Here is a 21,950-nt window from a genome sequence, read left to right as displayed (position 1 = left end):
CAACTGACCTGATATACATAAAATGGTGGATGTCATCACAATAGGTGTTTTGCCAGCAGTAAATAGTTCAGTATTTAAACTGTGATTTGTGGGGTTTATTATTCTACATGTTTCTATGTTTGTTCACATTAAGGGTTTATTTACTAACATGTGATACAAGCTCCATATAATTCCTATAGCTCAGTTCTAGACCAATGATTTTTATCTGCTTAAAAAGTTAGCTATCAAGATCAGTTCAGATGGGTAGCTAACAGCATGAAATATTGTTCCACACAAAGAGTAATTCACCGGAGGTAGGTGAAACTGTAAACTGGGCATGATAAGTTAATAAAAGTGAACTTCCATGAATGCTGTTTTGCCAGACAGACCTAACGGAAACGATATGAGATTTAAGAAAAGTGAAATCAAAATGTAAGGCTTTTATGTGTCTTTGATGAGGTACAACCCCCTGCACCCTCCCATCCAACTCTGAGGTCACTGCACCTTGACGAAAAGTGACATTTCCCCAAACGAATCTGTTCTGGAGTAGGGAAACGCTCATCTCTACACACTCTTAAACACAAACACACGCATACACACACGTAAACATCTGCTTAAATCACACCTAACTCACACACACAGAAAAATTATATCTCATTTCAGTTTTCACACTGGAAACCTAAGTTTTCTTTCATTTAACCAGCGTTCTGCTTTCAGTAATAGAACTTTTAGAAAGTTCCTTTCATCCAACCAAGATTCAGTAAATGTCCCAGGACAAAATATCAGACAACATTCAAATTACTTCAGGGGACATGCCTTTTGAATTGCTCCCTTCAAAATTTTCAGCAAATGGATATTTATTGTTGACACTAATATATCCATGAGCTTCAGTTACAGTACATTAACTGATCTCACACAGCAACAGTGTGACTGCAAACTTTTACACAAATCCTCCCTGTACGTACAACTGTTTTGTCTTCCATCTTTAATACCATGAGGTCTGCTATCTCACAGCTTAAAGCGACCACTGCTGTCTTCTGTTTTGCCTTTCATATGTTCATTGTCCTGTCACATGTGACACAAGGACCATTTTCTTTCTTTCCCAAAGACTGTAAAGGGGGAAGGTGCTTGAAATGCAAATATCTCAAAAGAGTTGTGACACAGTGTCAAAAATGTTTGAATGAATAGTAAATGTGCAGGCCACTGAATCACATATTTACTTGAGAAATACTTGACAAGAGGAAATGGTTATATTTCTGGTTACACATTTTCTAAACTTTACAATACACATAAAAAACAAGAGGGATACAGCTTAGAAAATTATAGTTTTATAGTTTTATAAAGTGTATAGTATGGATTTTATGGCTTTCAAGATAAAGCTGGTTAGCATTTGAATATGACTTTGACAGAAAACCCCACAATCCATTGCTTCACTCTAATTTGCTTTAAGTTTTCTTCAAAGCTGTACTGCATGCATTGTAGTCTGAAACTTGACATATATGTTACCCGAGGCCCCATAACCACTTGTAGTAACATTCCTATCGTATTACATATGATTTTACTATACTTAGGTTTTCCTGTAAGTACCATGCATGCTGTGAATATACAGTTTTGTTTGAAGATTGCTACATATCAAAGCAGCATCACAAAACAACTCAACATACTGAATTTTAATCCAATTAGCTTTATGAGGCTAAATTTCACACCTGGTGGGACTTCCTCACAGCAATATATCACAAATCTTACAAGTATGTTGAAATAGCACAATTATAAATTAATAAAACAAAATCAATAAATGACATTTTGCCAGGAATATTTAGTAAGACAAAAAAACGCTGCAATCATGCATAGAGCTTATTAAATTAAGAGACAAATCATTTTAAACATATGCTGAACAGAAAAAAGGTTGCTTTTGTGTTTATTGGGGTGAAAATTGAAAAAAAAAAAACACAGCAATGTACTCAGTTTATTCAGGACACTTTCGTAACAAAGAAATTAATGGTAAAATACTAGTTCGACCATGTTCTTCCATATAGGGCCACAGAACTTCCTTTACCATCAAAGTATTCAATTACTAAAACCTTTGACTTATGGTCCCATTCCAAAATCATAAAACTGAAATCATGTAGGCAACCACTTTCAAAATATCCCCAGTAAACAAAACCAGCAACTAGGATTAACGGTCCATTTAAACCAAACACAAACGTTATGAGAAAAAAAATAATAAAGATAAATAAACCGATACACGTAGAGATGTTTATTAATAGTTAACGCTTTCACAGGTAAATGTCCTGCTTCATCAGACCAAGCAGAATAAAAGTAAAGACAAAACTTAAAGCAAGCAATAAATGCCTGACAAGGTGTGTGCTGGTGTGTAATTAACACCTGCCCAGTGGTGTTTTGAGGCCCAACTTCATAGGTCAGCTGTCCCTAAAAAGGCAGATAGGATATATAAAGTTCCTCAGTCTTCCAAGCAGCATTTCAGCATGGCTGCCCATAGATCCACTTCTTTCAAGACAGTTGCATGTCAAAATGTTCTTGAAAAAGGTTTTGCATAAGAGGCATACACTTGCTCCATTTGAACCAGCTAATCTGGTTGACTTGAAGTTCTTAACATGAAAAACAGTTTTATTGGTTGCTCTGGCCTCTGCAAGAAAGTTATCTGAGTTTCAAAGTCTTATGGTGCATCAACCCTATCTCGTTTTCCATAGGGACAGGGTTCCTTTGAGAACTAATCCTTCTTTTATGCCTGACGTGGTATCCAAGTTTACTTTAAGTCAAACTATCCATCTACTAGTTTTCTTTCTTGAACCTAAAATGAGGGAGAAAGGATACCCCTTACTTTGGATGTCCACAGACAACTCAGGGACTACCTTGACTGAAATAAATTTTTCAGATCATCAGATCAATTGTTCATTTTTGTAAAGGTAAGATGAATGGGCAACTAGTGTCAAAACAGACTATTTCCAAATGATTGTACAAGGCTATTACCTTTTGTTATATTCACCATGACAAATCTATTCCAGACAGGGTCAAGGCCCACTCTACAAGGAACCTGGCTTCTTCTATGGCTTTTTTGGAAAAGGTTGGCTTCTAGAAGTATTCTGGAAGGGGTCTATATTAGTTCGCCGAAATGTGATTTCAGTGAACACCTAAACATCGACCTCACTTCAGTGATAATCATTTCAGCAATTTGCTGAATTTACCAAGGGCAAATAAATACTTGCCCTACAGCACAATAGACTGACATGTAAGTAAATCAAACCCACCCAAGTGAGGGGTGGTGCCCCCCCAACTATATATACCAACTCTGAGATTGCACTTACAATGGAGAAAATGGCAAAGTTGAGTAGCTGGCCAACTATGTCTTTGCCCTTGGTAAATTCAGCGAATTGCCGAAATGATTTTTGCTGAAGTGCAGTCGATATTTAGGTGTTCACTGAAATCCCATTTTGGCAAACTAATATAGACCTTTCTAGAAGCTGCTACTTGGTCCTCTGTACATGCTTTTTACAAACCATTTTAAGCTGGATTCCTTCTCTTGGTGTAGATCATGCTTTGCTAGGGCCATTCTCCAGGGCCCCTGGACCCTTCTCCTTCCACAGCCTAAATATAGATAGCTATGGTAATTTACCCATATAGCTAAGGCTACTGCAGCAGTGATCAACATGATGGACATAGTACAGCTGTGTAAGTTGAACTTACCATTATTGTTGATGTTCAAATGATCACTGCTGCAGTAATCGCTCCCTCCCTCCACCCCCCTTGTTTTTTGGTGTGTCTTTTATGCAAGGGTGTCATCATTTATTTTTGTTATTCCTGGCATTGTCCTTTCAGGGCTCAGCCTCCCTCTCTCTGCTGGCAGGAAAACTCTGAAGGGGTATGCACCCAAGCTTGTCTTTTAGTCAGCTCAGCTTGAGCTGCTTAACAGTTTAGGTACATGGAAGTGCCCTGAAGTTTTAGAAGCTGGCCGTCTGTTATGTCCTTGGCAGGATATAACCAATATAGCCTGCAGCAGTGATCATTCAAACATCTACTATTATGGTAAGTTGAATTTACAGAATGTAATTCCTTTAAGATTTTAGTGTAGTCTCTCATCTTCCTTTGTTTCTCCATCAACTTTTGCTGAAAAAACAGAATGGGTTTAACCGGGGGTCTGGTAATCAACTTATCCTTCTCAGGCTGCAGAGAAATCACTTCAGGGGGCTCTTCCTCTCCTGCTGCTGCTGAGCTTGCCTCTGGGAAGTGTCAGAGCTCCTCCAGTGTATCTTCAGCATCACAACAGGTTTTTTAGTACCAGTCATAAAGTTTATCTTAAATATGGCTGGATATACTGCAGAAATTTGTGCCTAATGTTCATCGTCTGGAGCATTCTGATTGCTGGCATAAATTGATTCCTCTGCCTATGCATATTGGCAGAGAAATCATTATCTGCGCATACCCTTGTCTGATTTACTTTTAAATTGGTCACTAATCTCCAAAGGCTGTTGAGCACCATCTCCTGCTGCCAATACAATAAAAACTTTTTTCGATTAGTCCTAAAGTTTTCTTCTCCATCACCATTGAGAGATATACTCTGTGCACAATTTTTATTTTCAGCTTTTCCCACTCTATGCCAGTCCAGGTGCTTAATAAACCTTAATAATAATCGCAGGCAGTCATTCCTTTCTACTTTCTTTGGTACTGAAATTAATCTTATGTTTTCATGTCTAGAACAATCTTCCAACTGAATAAACTTGTTTTATGTTCTCATGTGCAGACTTATATCCTGCACACTTTTCTCCTAATTCCACTCAAGACTTCTGAAGGACAGTCAACCTATTTGAGTGACTATTTAGAGCCTTCTACATTGACTGAATCTTCTTCTTATTGGCACTTATATAGTCATCCAGTGTATGACTGATTTTGAATATTTCCTTGTGGATTTGATTAATTTTCTTCGCCAACAGGGGATCAGAGGCATCCATCTGCATACTGCTAAGCTGCTGGGCCTATGTGCCATGTGTTCTGGGTGGTCTGAATCAGCTTCAGCTGTTGTTGCTGTTCTTTGAGAGGTATTTTCACATGGATGATGGCATTTTTTCTTCTTTATCATCATATGAATCTTTTGACTGCCCTTAATGTTTTTCTTAGGTGGTTTATTTTTAATTTTTCTTCTTTAGAACTGACTATTACACAGAAGAGTCTTCTGCAAAAGGGCCTAACATTTATTCCAACTGATCAGGGTATGGTGGTTGATGCCTCAATGTTTCTAAAGACATTTGTGAGAAATTTGAACTTAAGTCTTATTTTTCCTATAGAAGCAAAAGTAAGTGATTTTAAAAAGCCTAGTTGTTTTACCTCCCCCATTAAATAATTCATTAACAGAAGCATTTTTGCAAATTAATGAAAGAGACATAAGAAAACTTTATGAACATAAGCTAAAATAATTGTATATGTTAACAACTGATGAAAACCTTGCTTTAGAACAATTAAAATCATATATGGACATTGTTATTAAATGACCACAAAATTGTGGGGGTATTGCAATATTTGATGTCACTGATTATCAGAATCATGAATGAACTACTTTTAGATATTACAACATATCAAGAAATAAGTAAGTTTGATATAAACAAATTAATTACAGACTTTAAAAACAAATCTATGACTTACACGTCTGGTAATCTAACAGTAGAATTGTTTGAATATTTTTGTTGCTGATCCTACCATGTCTCAGCTATATATATGGTCTCTCAAAATAAATAAAGACAAAATTCCACTGTGAGACTGACAGTTTCAGGCAGAGGGTGGATCATAAAACCTGACAGTATATACCTGGAAAAAATATTGCATACCATTATGAACAAAAAATATATAATTTTAAATTACACAAAATATTTCTAGAATATTTATATGAATGGAATCAGAGAATGGAATCAGAGAATGGACTGCAAATTTAAGTTTTTGTTTTATGACATTAGACTTCTACCCCTTGTATAGAAGCATCTCTAACACTGACGGCATAGAATATGTGTATAGATTTTTAAAGAATTGCTCACAGGTTATTACCGCAAAAATAAATCTCTATTGCACTTTATTAGAATTAATGTTAAACTACAATGAGTTTATGTTTGTAATAAATACTACCTGAAAAATGCAGGGGTAGGGAAGGCATTACATGCACCAATGCCTATGCTAACACGGTGTTACTAGAATTGGAGAAAGAATATATATTGAATAATAATGTTTTAGATCTCATATACTGCAGTACAAAAGATTTATAAATAACATTTTCTTATATGAGAATGTGTTGATAACATTAAGAATACATTAAAAGATTAAAAAAAAAACTATCCCGAATGTACAACCTCATTTTTAAAGTTTGTACTGAAGTATTCAAGGTCTCTTTACTTTGTAAATGTTGTAATAGATAAAAAACGAAGATGGTATAATTCATACTAATGTTTATAGGAAAGAGTGTAAAAAAGAGTTACATCTAAGTCAACATAGCATGTATCCCTTTTTTACATTTAATAATGCTAAGGGAAAGATGATGTGTATTTCAAGGTTTGTCAGTGACTCAAGTAAGATATAATAAAGCATTTGAATCTCTAGTGCAAAATCTTAAATGCAGAAGTTACAGACAAGAGAATTATATAGATCAAATGAAAAGGTCATGAAACAAAGACCTCTGGAGGGTATTACCTTCATTGGTCCAAGAAATGAGCCAACAATATAATAAGTAAAAGTATATGCCCTGGTTTTAGATTCCCTACAACATATTTTAACGTGCTTATGTTATGCATAATATTTTTAAAAAGTAAATATTTTAAAATCAAATAATGACATAAAAATATAGTATGATATGCACTTAAGTTTACATTTAAAAACAGAAGCTAAAAAGGCATCTCTGTTCTAAAAAGCAGAATCACAAAGAAAATTCAAGCAGAATTAGTACACAACCATGCAGAGATAATATTATTTGTATTAATATATTTACAATAAAAAGATACACACATCCCAGAACATGCAATACTTATACACATAAGCATTGTGCAGATTACAACTCAAGAAACTTAGTACACATTGTAACATGTAATACATGCAACTGTTTTTTTATGCTGGTAAAACCAAACAGTTAAAGGAAGAGTATACTAACATATTAATATTGTAACAACCAGTTTAAAATAAAAGCAAAAATCATATATTTTTTATTTTATAATTATTTTCGGTAAATCTGTGAACCGTGAATATTATTAATCATACACAGGTAGTAGAAAAGAAGTGGATTCTAGAATTGTATGCGATTAATCTTCCTGATTTAAACGACATGGTTTCTTTAAAACCAGTAATAACGGTAAGAGGTTTAAACATTAAACGGTATATAAAAGTTAATGAATATTGATATGCTGTTAAAATATATCTTTATTGCATTACTATTTATGAAAATGTGGCATTTGCCTATTTTTTAAATAAGAGTTATGTGATTAACTGTATTTAAATGGAGAAAAAGTAATGACATATGTAAATCCACCTGATGACGCCATGTGAGAACATGGGTTTGTGTGCTCTGTTATAAATTATTTATATAAGTAAAGTTTTTATCGCACCTTCCCATGTGCTATATGGCAATCATTTTTAATAGGTTTCTTATATCATTGTTGTCTCATCCCTCCTCTTAGACCAATTTGCAAAGGGCAACTCTACAAGGAGCATAAAGATCTAGACAACACAGTTCAAAAGATGAAAAGGGCATGCAGGCTCCTCACAAGTTTATAACCCAGCTCATCACTGATTCTGTAGTTCCAAAATATTATCAATTTGTCAAAATAAGCCATGAAGGAACAAACATGTGTAAAGGTCAAAGCAAACTCCAACAGCTTTACTGATGATAATTTTTTTGCAGTAAAATGATAAAACACTGCAGAACAAAACCAGCAAGTCAATAATTATGCATGTTCCATAAATGGTACTTCAAAATGCTTACAAATCAACTGTTTTATGGCCTCCAAGCATAGCATATGGGCTATGACTACATTTTGTGTACCCATAACCATGGTAAAAACATATTTAGATGATGCTTAAATACCCCACAGCTTCCTCATGACATTGAGGTATGCCCTAGTTCAGCTATACAATGTCTCAAATACTGGACTAGTGAGAAGAGTGGACTCTACAAGGTGATTCCTAATGCATGCAAGAGGGTACATGTATGCGTATATTTTGTTCTTGTGTATATCAGAAAAATCATGCAACACTGCATATACACAAAAAAAAAAGACACAGCAGGTCAATAGTGGATTTAGGAGATGTAACATAGCAGTAAACATGCAAGATTATTTAAAAGTATCTACAGAAATGTATCTCCTATATAAAACTCAGTTATTAGCAAATCCACTTTAAAAGTATAATGTCGTGACATATTCTAAGCAATCAGTTTGCATCTGTCGAAAACATAAAGCAATTCAAACAATTTCAAAATAAGTCCCTTTATCCAGCATAACCTACCCACCCCCTTATCAGCTGCTTTAATAATTGAGCCTTTGTTATGCAAATCACATATTGCCAGATTTTTCAGCTCCTGTAAGATTATAAAAGTGATTAGTGCATTTGGTAGTTCTTAAGTGCCTCAAATTCCTCTCACAGGCCCCTTCAAATGACACTGTGCTAATATTACTGAGAGAAATAAAATCAGAAGGCTTTTAAAACTAGAAGCACCCTGTTCATCATCACCTGACACAAATGCTATTTTCATGTTTAAATTTCTTTGACTGTATCCAGTTTCATAAAAGCATTACTTCAATCAGCTCAACAGAGACAAAAGAAAGTCCCTTGTGTGGATTTTACATTCAGTTCCAGCAGGCTTACAAATGGGAAGGCTAAAAAATATCCTTATAATCAACAGTACCAGTAGTTTTTATTAGCAGTTGGCCCTGAATGGATGATAAAGCTCGTAGTTACTTCATTTGTTGCCTCTCTCTTGATGCAAGCCTAATCTGGCTGTCATCTTAATTTTTTCCACTTAGTGTTTCTCCATATTTTTTTCTGACAATGTGACAGGTATGGTGAACTCTTAAGCTAATCAGAAATTACTTCTATCTATTAATTTCATTTGGATTGTTAGAATTAAACCAGTATATTTAGTTCTATTGGATTTATCCAAAACACAAGAGTTTTCTCACCTCATCCATTTCCTCTTATGAATTGCTAGTTTATACAACACAAGTGATGCTCATGCATTTTTTAAGGACTGATTTAGTCATCACAGAACTGTTGCTTAAAAAAAGTTTAAACTATCACTGTATCTGTATTACACCTTAGCCTTCAGAAATTTCTTCTTCAAGAAGGATATGGTTTCTGCACATCTTGTCAGATGAGATGTAGACTGAAATGACCCAGACAGATCACTGTGTCTTCATCTCAAGTTTAGCAGTAACTGGAATCCTATCCCATGTACCTCCACACATCTTGGCAGTGATCAAAGTCACCCTCCCCCACTCACACTTGGAGTGATACTGACTGCATTCTTCCTAGTGTACCCACATCTACTTACCCTGGCAGTGAGCTGAGTCCTCACAACTTACCCACATTCAGTCTAGAAGAAATCAAAGCCCCCATCTATCCACCCACACCTAGTCTGATATTAACTGTGAAACCCACCTACCTACCCTATACATATATAGCCTGTTATTGGTGTGAATCCACCCAGCTTATCCACTCCTAGCCTGGCAGCAAATGGCCTATAAACCACCCCCAAATGAAAAGACAGCAACTGTTGTCTTCCTCCAAACAGCATGTTAATTGTCAGCGCTCCCCACTGTAGTCTACATTAAATCAGTAATCACTGTCTCACCTCCTCCATCAGCTTGTGTGATGTGTCAGTAACTGCTGCCCCCACCTTCCCTTATACACACATGTATATCATGGTCCCTCATTATGGCTTTAGCATAGAACAGCTTTGGCATGTTGCTCCAGTAACCAAATGCTGACATTTGCATGTGTAAACAAGGTATGTAATGACTCACCTTCATGATTCATACCTTAGCAGTGTTGTGTTGGGTAGCATTTTAACAAGTCATACCAATGATACCTTGAAATTCTGCTCAGTGCAGCTTCTATCACTTCTGCTAAGCCTTGAGCATTGTAGAAAATCACAAAACAGATCACTGTACCTTTGAAGGGTGCTCTTCATGACATCTCACCATGTTGTATACCTGCATACAATTGTACTTATGGTTAGGGTTGAGAAACCAGTCCTATGCTAAGGGCCAAATTCTACATACTAATAACTTCTGCATCTGTTATGCAGTTAATGTGCAAACTTACGGGTCATGCATAAATGCATAGAACAAGAAATGTGTCAAGTTTGGTAGGAATCAGACAGTTAAGTTGTGCAACAAAGTGGTGTGGTAAAATACTTGCTACACTGACCTATATGGGAAATATCCTTCATCCCATCTGATCTCTGGAATAGCATTTCAAACAGACGTACAATTCTGACCGCACAGAGCATCCATTTAACTTCAACTGAAGATCACATTTAAAATCTCTAGTAGCTTAAGACTGGCAGTCATTTTGAGGACCCCAAATAACCTGCCACTTTTAAATAGACAACCTTCTTAAAAAAGCCTGATGTAACTAATGAAACCATTTGCAAAGGCCATTACACTTCTTGTCTTGGCACAGTTGAAGCACAACAAAATACAAAGTTCAACCAAATGAGCTTATTTCTTTACTAAAATTAAAAATGGCAATTTGGGTACTTCCACTGCATTTCATAGGTGACTGAAGGAAAATGCAGGGCAGGTTACAGTTTGTACCATCTCTTCTGACTGTAGTGTACTTCCATGGTTTTAACCACACTTTATATATCCTTACCCAGTCATTCCCATGATACAGCAAGCCAGTTTGACCAAAAAGGGCTTGAACTTAAGCATTCAGTTCAAATGCTCATGAAATGAATATAAGTGGGTAATGATAACTAAAGATGTCTGGTGACTACATACCACTTTGCAAAGCACTGATAGAGCATCTGAATTTCCCAGTGATTTACATTGTAAGGGAAACAAATTTCTGTACTTTCACTGTTATAACGTTTCTCCCTATGTGTTTCTAAGGCAGAAGATACCAAAAAACTATACACAGAGTAAAATGGGAACAGGGAGGAAGTTTAAGTGCAAATATCTGAGAGGCAGTATATGATGCAGCCTTGAAAGTTTTGCACAAATGGCAATTACATAGCTAGGGATAATCCACATTTTAATGTGGAATTTGTTTTAAGTTACACAGTGAAGAGGAAAATCTCACATATTTTTCTGCAAACTTTAACCTAGAAGATCTCATACTGCATGAAATATGAGTCGGGAAATTACTTTTTTTGTGCTGTTGCACTTTAAAGGAGTCTGAATCCACCATTTTAATTGATTTGTAATGTAAAAGTAATGATGAAAATGTTAAATTAATGAATAAAACAGAAAAGATAACCACTCCCCCAGTGTTTTTCAAAAATAATATCACCTTAGGTGACTGCCTAATTTGCCTACACCTATAGCCAGTCTTGACTTTAAGATGCATTGCAACCTGTTGAGGAAGCTACGATGCTCTCAACTCTACAGAAAGCTCCCTGAAATACTAATCATGCTACAAACATATCATACATATTATTGCTAACTGTGTATAATACTCTGTAATATTCACATAGTGCACAGCCTTCAGCAGTTACACACAGAAACAATAGGGTTTAATAACTGATTATACACATAGTATGAATGTAACAAAGTCATGTAACACTATACATTTAAAGACAGTCTGCTGTACTGGACATTGTGCACATAGGTTAACTGACATTTCAGGTGTCAGTAAATGGCACATGCGTGTGCTCACACACACACACACACACACACACACACACACACACACACACACACACACACACACACACACACACACACACTAACATTTTGAGAGGTATACCGATGCAGAAAAAACAATTTCTGACAAACCATTAATAACTTAAAACTTTAAAAGAAATTTAATTGGTGACTGTGATGGTGCTGCAGACTGATGGAGCTTCATCTTTGACCCCCATTGACCCTCCATGTGACCCTCATTGGTCTGTGTTTGATTACAAAGCCTAAGTGTCAGAAGATATGGCAAGGAGTGTTGAACTTGGTGGATGATGGCTAGCTCTCCTATCCTGGATGCAGGGCATGGGAACTCCTCCTGTATTGCTGACAGCATGTGATGTCCCGGGGAAGCAGCAAGTGTCAGGACAACAATGCAATGAATGCAACTTTAAGTGTCAACAGTAGGAAGACCCTTCCCCATTTCCAGAGTCACTAATCATGCCTCCCTTCTGCACCCAATAGGGGCTGCCTAAGAAATTAGAAGATAAATGTCAAGTGTGGCACATAAGAAGGTTGCAAAGGCAAAGGAAACGACTGGTTTTGGCATTCTTATTCTTTTCATGGATCAGGTTCTACAGAGACAGTGCTGATTATCTAGATTGCCAAGTTGTGATATATAAGTCAGCCACAACTTTACTCTGGATCTAGTTACTCAGCAGAATGGTTACCCTACAACTTTTGTGCCGTTTGAACCTTGGTTCAGTGTTGAGCTTCTTGAGTTGCATAGGCTTGGGTAATGGCTAGAACATGGAGGGTAGAAAATGTACATGTCGGGGGATAATGTGGCTACCCATTATACAGTATACCAAATTAGATCTCATGTAAGAAACACCTTTCTTGCCCTGTGAGATCTCTGCCACATCAAGTCACCCAGATGTGCTCTTTCAGGTGGTGGCCATGTTATACACCTGAGTCGGTCTTATAATTAAAAAGTCATTTCTTTCTCTCAATGCAAGGATTCTGCATATATTTTGATGGATAAGATTGCTAAGATAAGTCAGTATCCACACCAATGTACATTATCATTACTACTGAATTGAATACTCTGACTTCTACTGACTGAATTCAGTTTTGTTATCTTTAAGGTCATGGATGGTTTTGCATCTGTATGCCCAGCTGTGTCTGGGATGAATCCTGCACCTAACAGGCTACTTAGATCTTGCCTGGAGTTTCTCAGTCCGGTGATTTACCACATTGTTTGATCTCTCTGAGGTTGTTAGAAGAACATTCATTTGTCCCACCCTCAACATGCAAATGATGTAGAAAATTGCCATATAGGTGGCAGTACACTAAACACAGAAAGTGTGATAAGAGACTTAGGGACACAGGTGGACAGTGGTCTCACCTTCGATAACCACACAGCCACAACAGTCAGGAAATCCTTCTATGTGGCACACCTCATCACGAAGGACTTTTCATCCAGAAAAAAGGAGGTCATTGTCCCACTGTACTCATCCCTCATTAGACCCATTATAGAATACAACGCCCCATTTGGTATGTACCTCTCAAGACATCTGCAACAACTGGAAAGGCCTCAGAAATACCTCACTAAAAGAATCACAAGCCTAAAGCAGATGCCCTACGCTGACCGCCTTAAAAAACTCCAGATATACTCTGTCGCATATCGTCTACTCAGAGGCGATCTCTGCTTAACATACAAGGCCATGTCAAACCCAGAACTGTTGGACATGCTACACTTAAAGAAATCCCAATCCCTCAGAGCTACACGCTCCAGGGATCTAAACCTTGTCGTCACAATAAACAAAACATGCTGGAGGGATAGGTTCCTGACCCAGAGACTCCCCAGACTCTGGAATAGATTGCCCATACATGTCAAGCAGAGTGCCTCTTTGGACCTCTTCAAGAGGAACCTTGACGATTGGATGGGAGAAAGGAAATTCACCCCAGGGATCACGTCAGTCATCCTGCTAGACAGGGGTCCAGGAAAGTAAATAATGTGGGAAGAAATAGCCAGGGAATTGTTATGGCTAGGCTTGTATAGGCCCTAGGGCTGATAGCCTAGTACCAACCTACGAACCTATGAACCTATCAATCTATTAATTTCCCTTCTTAAAGACAGTTATTAAGAAACTGGTTTATGCACAGATGTACTCTGGTTTAACATCCCATGCCTTTCTGGGTCCTTGTCAGTCTGGTCTTTAGATGAAGGCAGAGTACATAGACTGGCCTTATACAGGTTTTAATGACCTCCTCATGGCAGATATCAATTAGTACAATTGATCCTGGTCAACTATGATCCCTTGGAAGCTTTTGCCACCATGGGCCATGGCACCTTGTGTAAGCACATTTGTTCCCATGAGCATTTAATTTCCACAGCACTCATCTGCTTTGCCTGTTTCATCTCATGTTGCACTCAGTCAGTGGTCTCTGGTTTTAATACTTCCACTAGCCATTCCCTGACTTGCAGGGTCCCTCAGGCCTCAATCCTGATGCCGCTGTTCATAGTGTACAAGTTGCTACTTTGGAAGGGACATCCACGGTAGAAGAAATTGTAATCAATGCTGTGCTGACAAAATCCATGTGTATCTGTCCATCTCTCAGGATGCTTGTGCCCAGTGTTACTACATTAAAAGAGCATTTAGATTCCATTCTGCAATGGATGCTGGTTACTCACCTGAAACAAAATCCTGTAATGACAAAGGCAATACCAGCCCATGCTGGCATCCATCAACTGCATACTACTTTTCTTTCTCAATTTATTTTTTTCTTCTTAAACCCTAAAGACCTCCCAGACATTCTGCCTACAAAACTGATCTTCAGAAAACCTTAAAGCACTCAACAGAAACTACATCTATCACTGTGCATACAGCTGCACCCAGTGAAGCCTCACTACCAAGGCCATAAGGCAAGTCAGTACACTACCCAGGACTCCAGTCATAGGGGACTCCATTGTACTACATACTGATGTCCCATTCACCATGCCGAATAAGGTATAAATAATGTTCAGTTGCCTATCAGGGACTGGGACCTGCCAAGTTACACACACACACACTCAAGTCACTGCCCCAGAGATACCAGTATGATTCAGTCATATCCATGTAGATGTAAATAATCTGAAACATTCCTCTCAAGACTATATGAAGAGAGATATTACACAGCTCTCCGACTGTGTGTCACAGGCTGGTATGTGCCTAGCATTGAGCAACATTCTAGCTTCACCAATGATGATGCCACAATACGAACAGAAGATAATTGATTTTAATAACTGGCTTCATTTTGGTATCATTCTAGGGGGATAAAATATTTCTCAGTGTGGGAGGACATAATTAACAAGCCATGGCTCTTTGTCAAGAATGTATGGTCTAGACCTGTATGCTTTGGGATTTTGAATACTGACTAAAACATTGTTCTCCCCCATAGACCATTTTTTGGCAATGCCAAATTTACAAACATTTCAACGTAGCAACATATACCCAAGAAAATCTAAAGGTGTTACTGCTTGACACCAGAAGTCAAAACAAGAAGCTCCAATACCTCCTCAACTTGGATAATTTGGACATCTGTGCAGTTACTGAGGCATGGTTTAAAGCTGCAGTGAGTACCCTGGCAGAACAAGGCTTTGGTGCCTTCCACACAGTTAGACCAGCAAGCAACTGTACAGAAAGACTAAAGGTGGAGGTGTCTCAATCTACAGTAATAACAAGCATACCTCTGGACTGGTTAAACAGGATTTCTTCCACATCCAGATTACCATAGACAAAGTCCCATACCATATCTTAACAAGCTATAGGTCACCCTCTGTGTCTTATGAAACCCATATTTCATATCATACTTAGACTACTCCAGATACTCACCATTCAACCAAATGTCATACTTATAAAGGACTTTAATTATCCCTCTACAAACTGAGAATCCTACATGACCACAAATTTGCAGCTGCAGAGATTCCTGGGCCTTGTCAACAGACACCCTGCACCAGTTAGTGCATATGCCTACTAGGTACAAACATATTGGACTTGGTAGTCAGGAATATGTGAGAATGCTGTCCCCCTCACCCAGTGTCATGTCCTCCCTGGTAAAGTCAAACCACAAAGCATTCTCCTTTGAAATCAGAATCAATTCTGTAACCCCAGCAAACTCTTAACAGTTAGAAATTACTCCAAAGCAAACTGCCTTTTATTAAATTATGACCTGCCAAAATGTCAAGTCCCCCTAAAGCCAGATAACACAGCATCCTATGTGGAATTATTCACAGAACTGCTACACAGCCATGTCAATGATTACATAGAAGCTGCTGTCCCTACCAGAAATAAGCCCAAAATTAATTAAAAAAACAAACTGCTCTGGGAGAATCCGAAATTAAATGGGGTGTACAACAAAAGAAAAGCGTCATAGCTACAATTAGGAAATGTACAACCAAAACAGATAAAAACCCTCTCATCAAACTGAATATACAACCAAGAGGACTAATTAAGTGCAACAAAACAAAGTTTATGGTAAAGATAGTGTTCCAGGACAAGGACAACCATAAGGCCTTCTTTAGCAGGCAGCACACTGAACTGTTGGTAAATGGAGCCATGTTCACAGAACCATGAGATACAGCAAATATTCTGGCTGACAAACTCAGCTCCAACTTTACCTCGCACACCCTCAGTCACCCCCCCACCATCAGTCCCCCCCCAGGAAATACCATCTAACATAACCTCTCCAATTATCAGTAGAGAGCAGGTCTTAGAAGCTCTCACTGTTGGCAAGAACACAGCTTCAGTGGGCCCTGATAACATCCTAGGATGCCTCCCAAATAGCCTGAAATATGGCCTTGGCCACTGGTGTCACTATCCAACCATAGGCTCTACACAGGCTTCGTGTCATATGAATGGACGGTTGAAACAGTCATCACTCGGTACAAAGGCAGGTCATCTGTGGATCCAGGAATTACAGACCCATTAGTCTGACTAGTCTTGTATGCAAAGCCATGGAAAGAATTGTCATGTAAATAATTAACAATAGCACAGGAAACCTTCAGACACTAGACCCCATCCAGTATGGATTTGTCAAAAGCAGGTCATACCTACTGAACATGGTGGATTTCTTTGTGAAAGTTACCAAGGAAATGGATGAAGACAAAACGGTGCATACTGCCTACCTTGATCTAGTTAAGGCATTTTTTTAAATATCCCACTTGGGCATTATAAATAAACTCACGGAATTAGGCATAAACATGTATGTAACTCATTGGACAACCAGCTGGTTCATAAACAGGGTCCAGGAAGTTAGGATTGGAGACACCACCAACACAAAGAGGCTGGTAACCAGTGAAGTCCCCTAGGGCTCTCAGATGGGTCCACTCTTCTTTGACATCTATTTTTTGGAAGTCAAAGCCAATGTCAACGGCCTCTGGCTTACCAAGTTTGCAGATGCTTACAAACTAGGAGCAATTATAGAAACCATCCAAGATACTAAAATCTTACAGGAAGGTCTAACACAGGCAGATGGCTGGTGCAAAACTTACAGCTTAAAACTCAGTACCAGGAAATGCATAATAGTACCATTTGGGAAATCGGCTACTAAAGAAAATCGCCTTATTGATAAAACACCCCTAAATGTAGACACAATAGTCAAGGATTTGGGGAATCATACAAATAATAACCTGGTTTTCAACCAACATATGTCTAAGGTAGTAAGAAATCATTCAATATCACTCAACTTATAAGTAGGGACATGGCATCTAGGTCCAAGGATGTCATTGTGTCACTGTACTCATTCCTCATCAGACTCATCACAGAGTATAAAACCCCCTTTGGTATGTACCAGACCACAAATATGCAACAACTGGAGCTTCTACACAGGTTCCTCACAAAAAAGAATACAGGGCATAAACACAATGCTATGTGCAGATCACCTCAAAGCCTTATCTTTATACTCTGCCTCTTACAGACTGCTGAGAGGCGATTTATGCCTGGCATACAAGCCATCCTTGGATCCTGCTCTGATGGACCTTTTGCATATCCACAAAACAAGCAGCACCAGAACTAAAACTTTGCTTTAGACTTAAATAGGAAACTTTGAAGGGACAGTTATGTTTTTCAGAGAATCCCCGTTCTCTGAAATAGACATTCCATCCGTGTGAAGTAGTGCTCTTCCCTAACCCTATTAAAGCTCAACCTGGACCAGTGGATGGGAAATCGGCGATTCAACCCCAGTCTAACACCCATATCTGTGATGGACAGAGATAGCCATTAAATCATACCCTAATTAACATTCAGCTCTCAAAATTATCTCTAAGGCACAATAACTCAGGATACATTTGAGTTGCATGGCTGAGCTTACAAAGGCCCCAGTGGTTGTTAGTCTACTATACACCTATGAACCTATGACAGATATGTCCATGACTGATTTTTATGAAAATAAGGATAATGCTCCAAGATGCCATAACCTCAGACTTAGTATATATTCCCCACATTTGCAGGTCTTCTATTCCAAGGATTACAGCCCTTGGAATTTTAACAGGCACCTGTGAGTGGCTGCTAGTTTAGTGACCAGTTCTGAGACCTGTTATAGGCAATCTTTTACTATCTAGCCCTGGTCCTTTGAAAACACCTGCCTTTCCCTAACACATACATGCAATGTTGGCATTTCATTCTGAAGTTTCCCTAAACATCTGCTCAAAATAATTTACTAAGCCCACTCAGTGAATCTGCTTTTAGCATTGCCTACAATATCATCTTACTCCTCTCACACTATCTTCACCCTGATTCTCCCGACACCTGCCTTCTCTACCCACACATCTACTAAAGCTCCTTCAGTGATACTACATCACCACTTTACTTGCCCTTTATATTCCCACTGATCTAGCTATCTTCTTTCGCCTCTCACATTATATCTGTTCTCTCCTCCCACAACCATCCTTCCCTCATTACCAATATTTCTCTATCTAGATCTACTAGGCTCATTCAAAACCTGCCCTCCCCTTTCCTTTCTCTCCTGTTCTCATGTCTCTAATAACTCTCATTAAGAGGTCTCACCAACTCCCGTCTACCAGAATTACTTTTCTATTTCCACTCTCACACTCAGCTTCTAAAAGCCTACTTTACTGATCATATGATGTAACCTGCTGAACATGTACATAGAGTGATTATAATACATTTCAGTAATTGTTAAACCTAATAATTACATACAATAGTTACTATTATTTTAAACAGTCTTTCACATACATGTATATCCATTCTAATTGTAACTTTATTGCCTTTGTTTTAGTTTCTGCTTTGTTCAGCTTTGTTTGCAAATCTCTTGTGTTTTTGCTTCTGTTTGAAGCTTTTCTCTCTGGGATTTCTCAAAAAAAGACTATTAAACTCAATAGGCTAGGACTATCCCAGTCAATAAATGGAAATAAATATATAAATAATAAAATAAACATTCACAATTGTTTTGATCATTTATTATCTTTTAAGCATGCTAACAAATTGTTTTAAGTATCAGTATGCATTTTTGCTTTTTTCTAGTTGTGTTTTTAAGGTGCCTAGGCTTATACATCTGAATAACTATAGAAAAAACAAACAGGAGAAGGAGTAAAGGTGAGAAGCAGGTAAACATCGCTTGGAGCCTACTTCTGTGGTAGATGTCAACATGGGAAGAACTTTACATGACAATTCTATACCAAAGGGAAGCAAGCATAAACCCTCAGAAAAGATAACAATACTGCTTGGATATGCCATGAAATGTGCTGATGGTAAACATTTACTTGCACTGTACTAGAAGCTATAAAGTGATTAAAAACAACATTTCTCCCAACTCCATAAATACACACACACACACACACACACACACACACATACACACACACACACACACACACACACACACACACACACACACACACACACACACACACACACACACACACACACGTGCACACACACACACACACACACACACACAAACACACACACACACGTATAGCACAAGTACACACAGCAACAGCCAACATGAACTTACACATGAACACCAATACAAAATATATCTATTAAAATGACATGCACGTATACACAAAGACATATACATACCCCGTTGTGTGGTCCTACATGCTGCTCTGCTATACCAAGGAAGGACTGGAGTGGTGTTTTACTACCTGCAAGAGAAAATGTCCAAGTTATGTATGGTATATTAACTATAATGATATTCAAAGCTATTTAAACAGAAACAAAATGCTTCTATCTTCCTAATCAGCCAATACAATAAAACAAAAGAAAGAGATGTAAAAGATTGTCTCCTCTTTCATGTGCATATTGTCTATGCTATGGAATGCACATCACAGAGACCTTGGGGAAATAGAAATGTACTAAATTTTAGAATAATTTTACCTAAAGTACAATTTTTTAAAGAAGTTATTACCAAGACTTGTGCATCTGAAGTGGGAAGCAGAATATGGAAGGTTACACAACTGCATCATTTTACACCATGCCCATTGTAGACAATTATATGACATGGGTGTAGTGTTAAACATCTCAGACTGAACACGCCAAAAAGAGTCACTACAACCACCTGTGCTGAGAATGACTGCAGTAAGAAGTGTGACACTCTTCAGGGTGCTGGTGAGAACTGCCTCCTTTATGTTCCTGTGGAGCTGGCCAAGTCTTCCCCTTCATCTCTCTAGCCACTTCAATGTTTCATTAAAAACGCCTCTTCATCTGTGAAGCACCCAATATCAAAGTCATATCTTCTTTTTGTTACCTGTCATGATAAAGAATTTGTCATAACTCTCCCTATACCATGTGATTAAAATCAACGGTGTTCCATCTAAGTTCTTCTCCATGTTGTATTTCCCCTCCGCCAATTACATGTTCTACAGAATCACATCCATCTTATACACAAAACACACCTGTCTTTATTTCATGTTTTCTTTCTCAGATTCCTCCTTCAATGCTTCAGCATCGTGTATATATATTCTTTAAACCTCAACACGCTGCTGTACTATACTTTACTCAATACACAACCATGGCGGCTCCCTATCAGACGATCGAAACGCCTTTTCCGCAAATACGAAATGATTGACATGTACTGCGCGAACTATGCAAATGCTGAACATCCAGAACAGCGAAATCTGAAATGTCAAAGTGTTTTGGTTGGCCCATCTGTGGTATAGCTCAGGAAGGTAAGTGTGCAATAGGTATGGACCTTAGGGTTGGGTGCTGGTTAAGGTAAGTGTATAGCTAGGTAATGCATGTAAGATTTAGTGTAGTGTTAGAAGTAGGGTTTTGTTAATTGTAATTATGTGTATTATTTATTTTGTTAGGGTATATCTCCATAGGGGAAGTGTGCAGTAGTTACAGACCTTAGGGTTAGGGAGGGGTTAAGGATAGTTCATAGATAGTTGTGTATGTGGGGTTTAGTGTAGTGTTAGAAGTAGGGTTTTGTTAAATGTATTTATGTGTATTATTTATTTTGTTAGGGTATATCTCCGTAGGGGAAGTGTGTAGTAGTTACGGACCTTAGGGTTAGGGAGGGGTTAAGGATAGTGAATAGATAGTTGTGTATGTGGGGTTTAGTGTAGGGTTAGAAGTTGGGTTTTGGTGCTTTACTTTAGGGTTAGGAGTAGGGTTTGGTTAGTGTATGTATGTGGTTTATTTATTTTGTTTGGGTAGGTAGTATGTAGTGGGTAGTGGTGTTGGCCGACTATGACCATTCGATGTTTTAAATTTCGCGATTTAGTGCGTTCGGTTTATTCGCGGTTCGATTTATACATGTCACTCTTTTGGTATTCGCTGAAATGGATTTTCGCGGAACTGATATAGACCCGACCATGGCTACTGGTTAAATAAACATGCAAGTCTTCAATCAAAATGCTAACATTTTACATTGAAAATCAGATGAGTCATATTACAACTGCAGCAAGGTCCACAACTTGCTTAGATACACTACAAACTGTAAAACAGATATAACATGCCAAGCCTCTTAAATTATCTTCTGCCTGTTTTAACAGACCTCTCACCTGGTTTCCTTGGATCCTATACTATTTCTGCTTTTTTAGCAACACTCCATGACCATAAAAGTACACAGCAAGTGATCAAACTTACAACTTATGTATGTCAAGAACACTGAATACTGACAATGTGTATCTTCATT

The 21,950-nt window shown here is 38.0% G+C and overlaps 1 protein-coding gene across 2 annotated transcripts in view; it reads right to left on the bottom strand.

The window, feature by feature from the left end:
- ANKRD13B (ankyrin repeat domain 13B) overlaps positions 1 to 21,950 on the bottom strand; it is a 1,471,566-nt gene that overhangs the window by 193,478 nt on the left and 1,256,138 nt on the right. The window contains exons 9-10 of one of the 2 annotated variants that reach the window (XM_044054460.1): positions 19,892 to 19,956; positions 10,134 to 10,175 (exon numbers count right to left, since the gene is read on the bottom strand). In XM_044054460.1, the coding sequence (XP_043910395.1) occupies positions 10,134 to 10,175; positions 19,892 to 19,956 (107 nt within the window). The remainder of the gene's footprint in view (positions 1 to 10,133; positions 10,176 to 19,891; positions 19,957 to 21,950) is intronic. The other variant, XM_044054461.1, reaches the window with a different exon arrangement.

Source organism: Protopterus annectens, chromosome 13.part0, assembly GCF_019279795.1.
Source record: "Protopterus annectens isolate FY-2018-M chromosome 13.part0, PAN1.0, whole genome shotgun sequence".
In the NCBI taxonomy this organism is placed as follows: Eukaryota; Metazoa; Chordata; order Ceratodontiformes; family Protopteridae; genus Protopterus; species Protopterus annectens.
The sequence above is the reverse complement of the archived record's forward strand: the minus strand, read 5'-3'. Positions and strand labels throughout refer to the sequence as shown.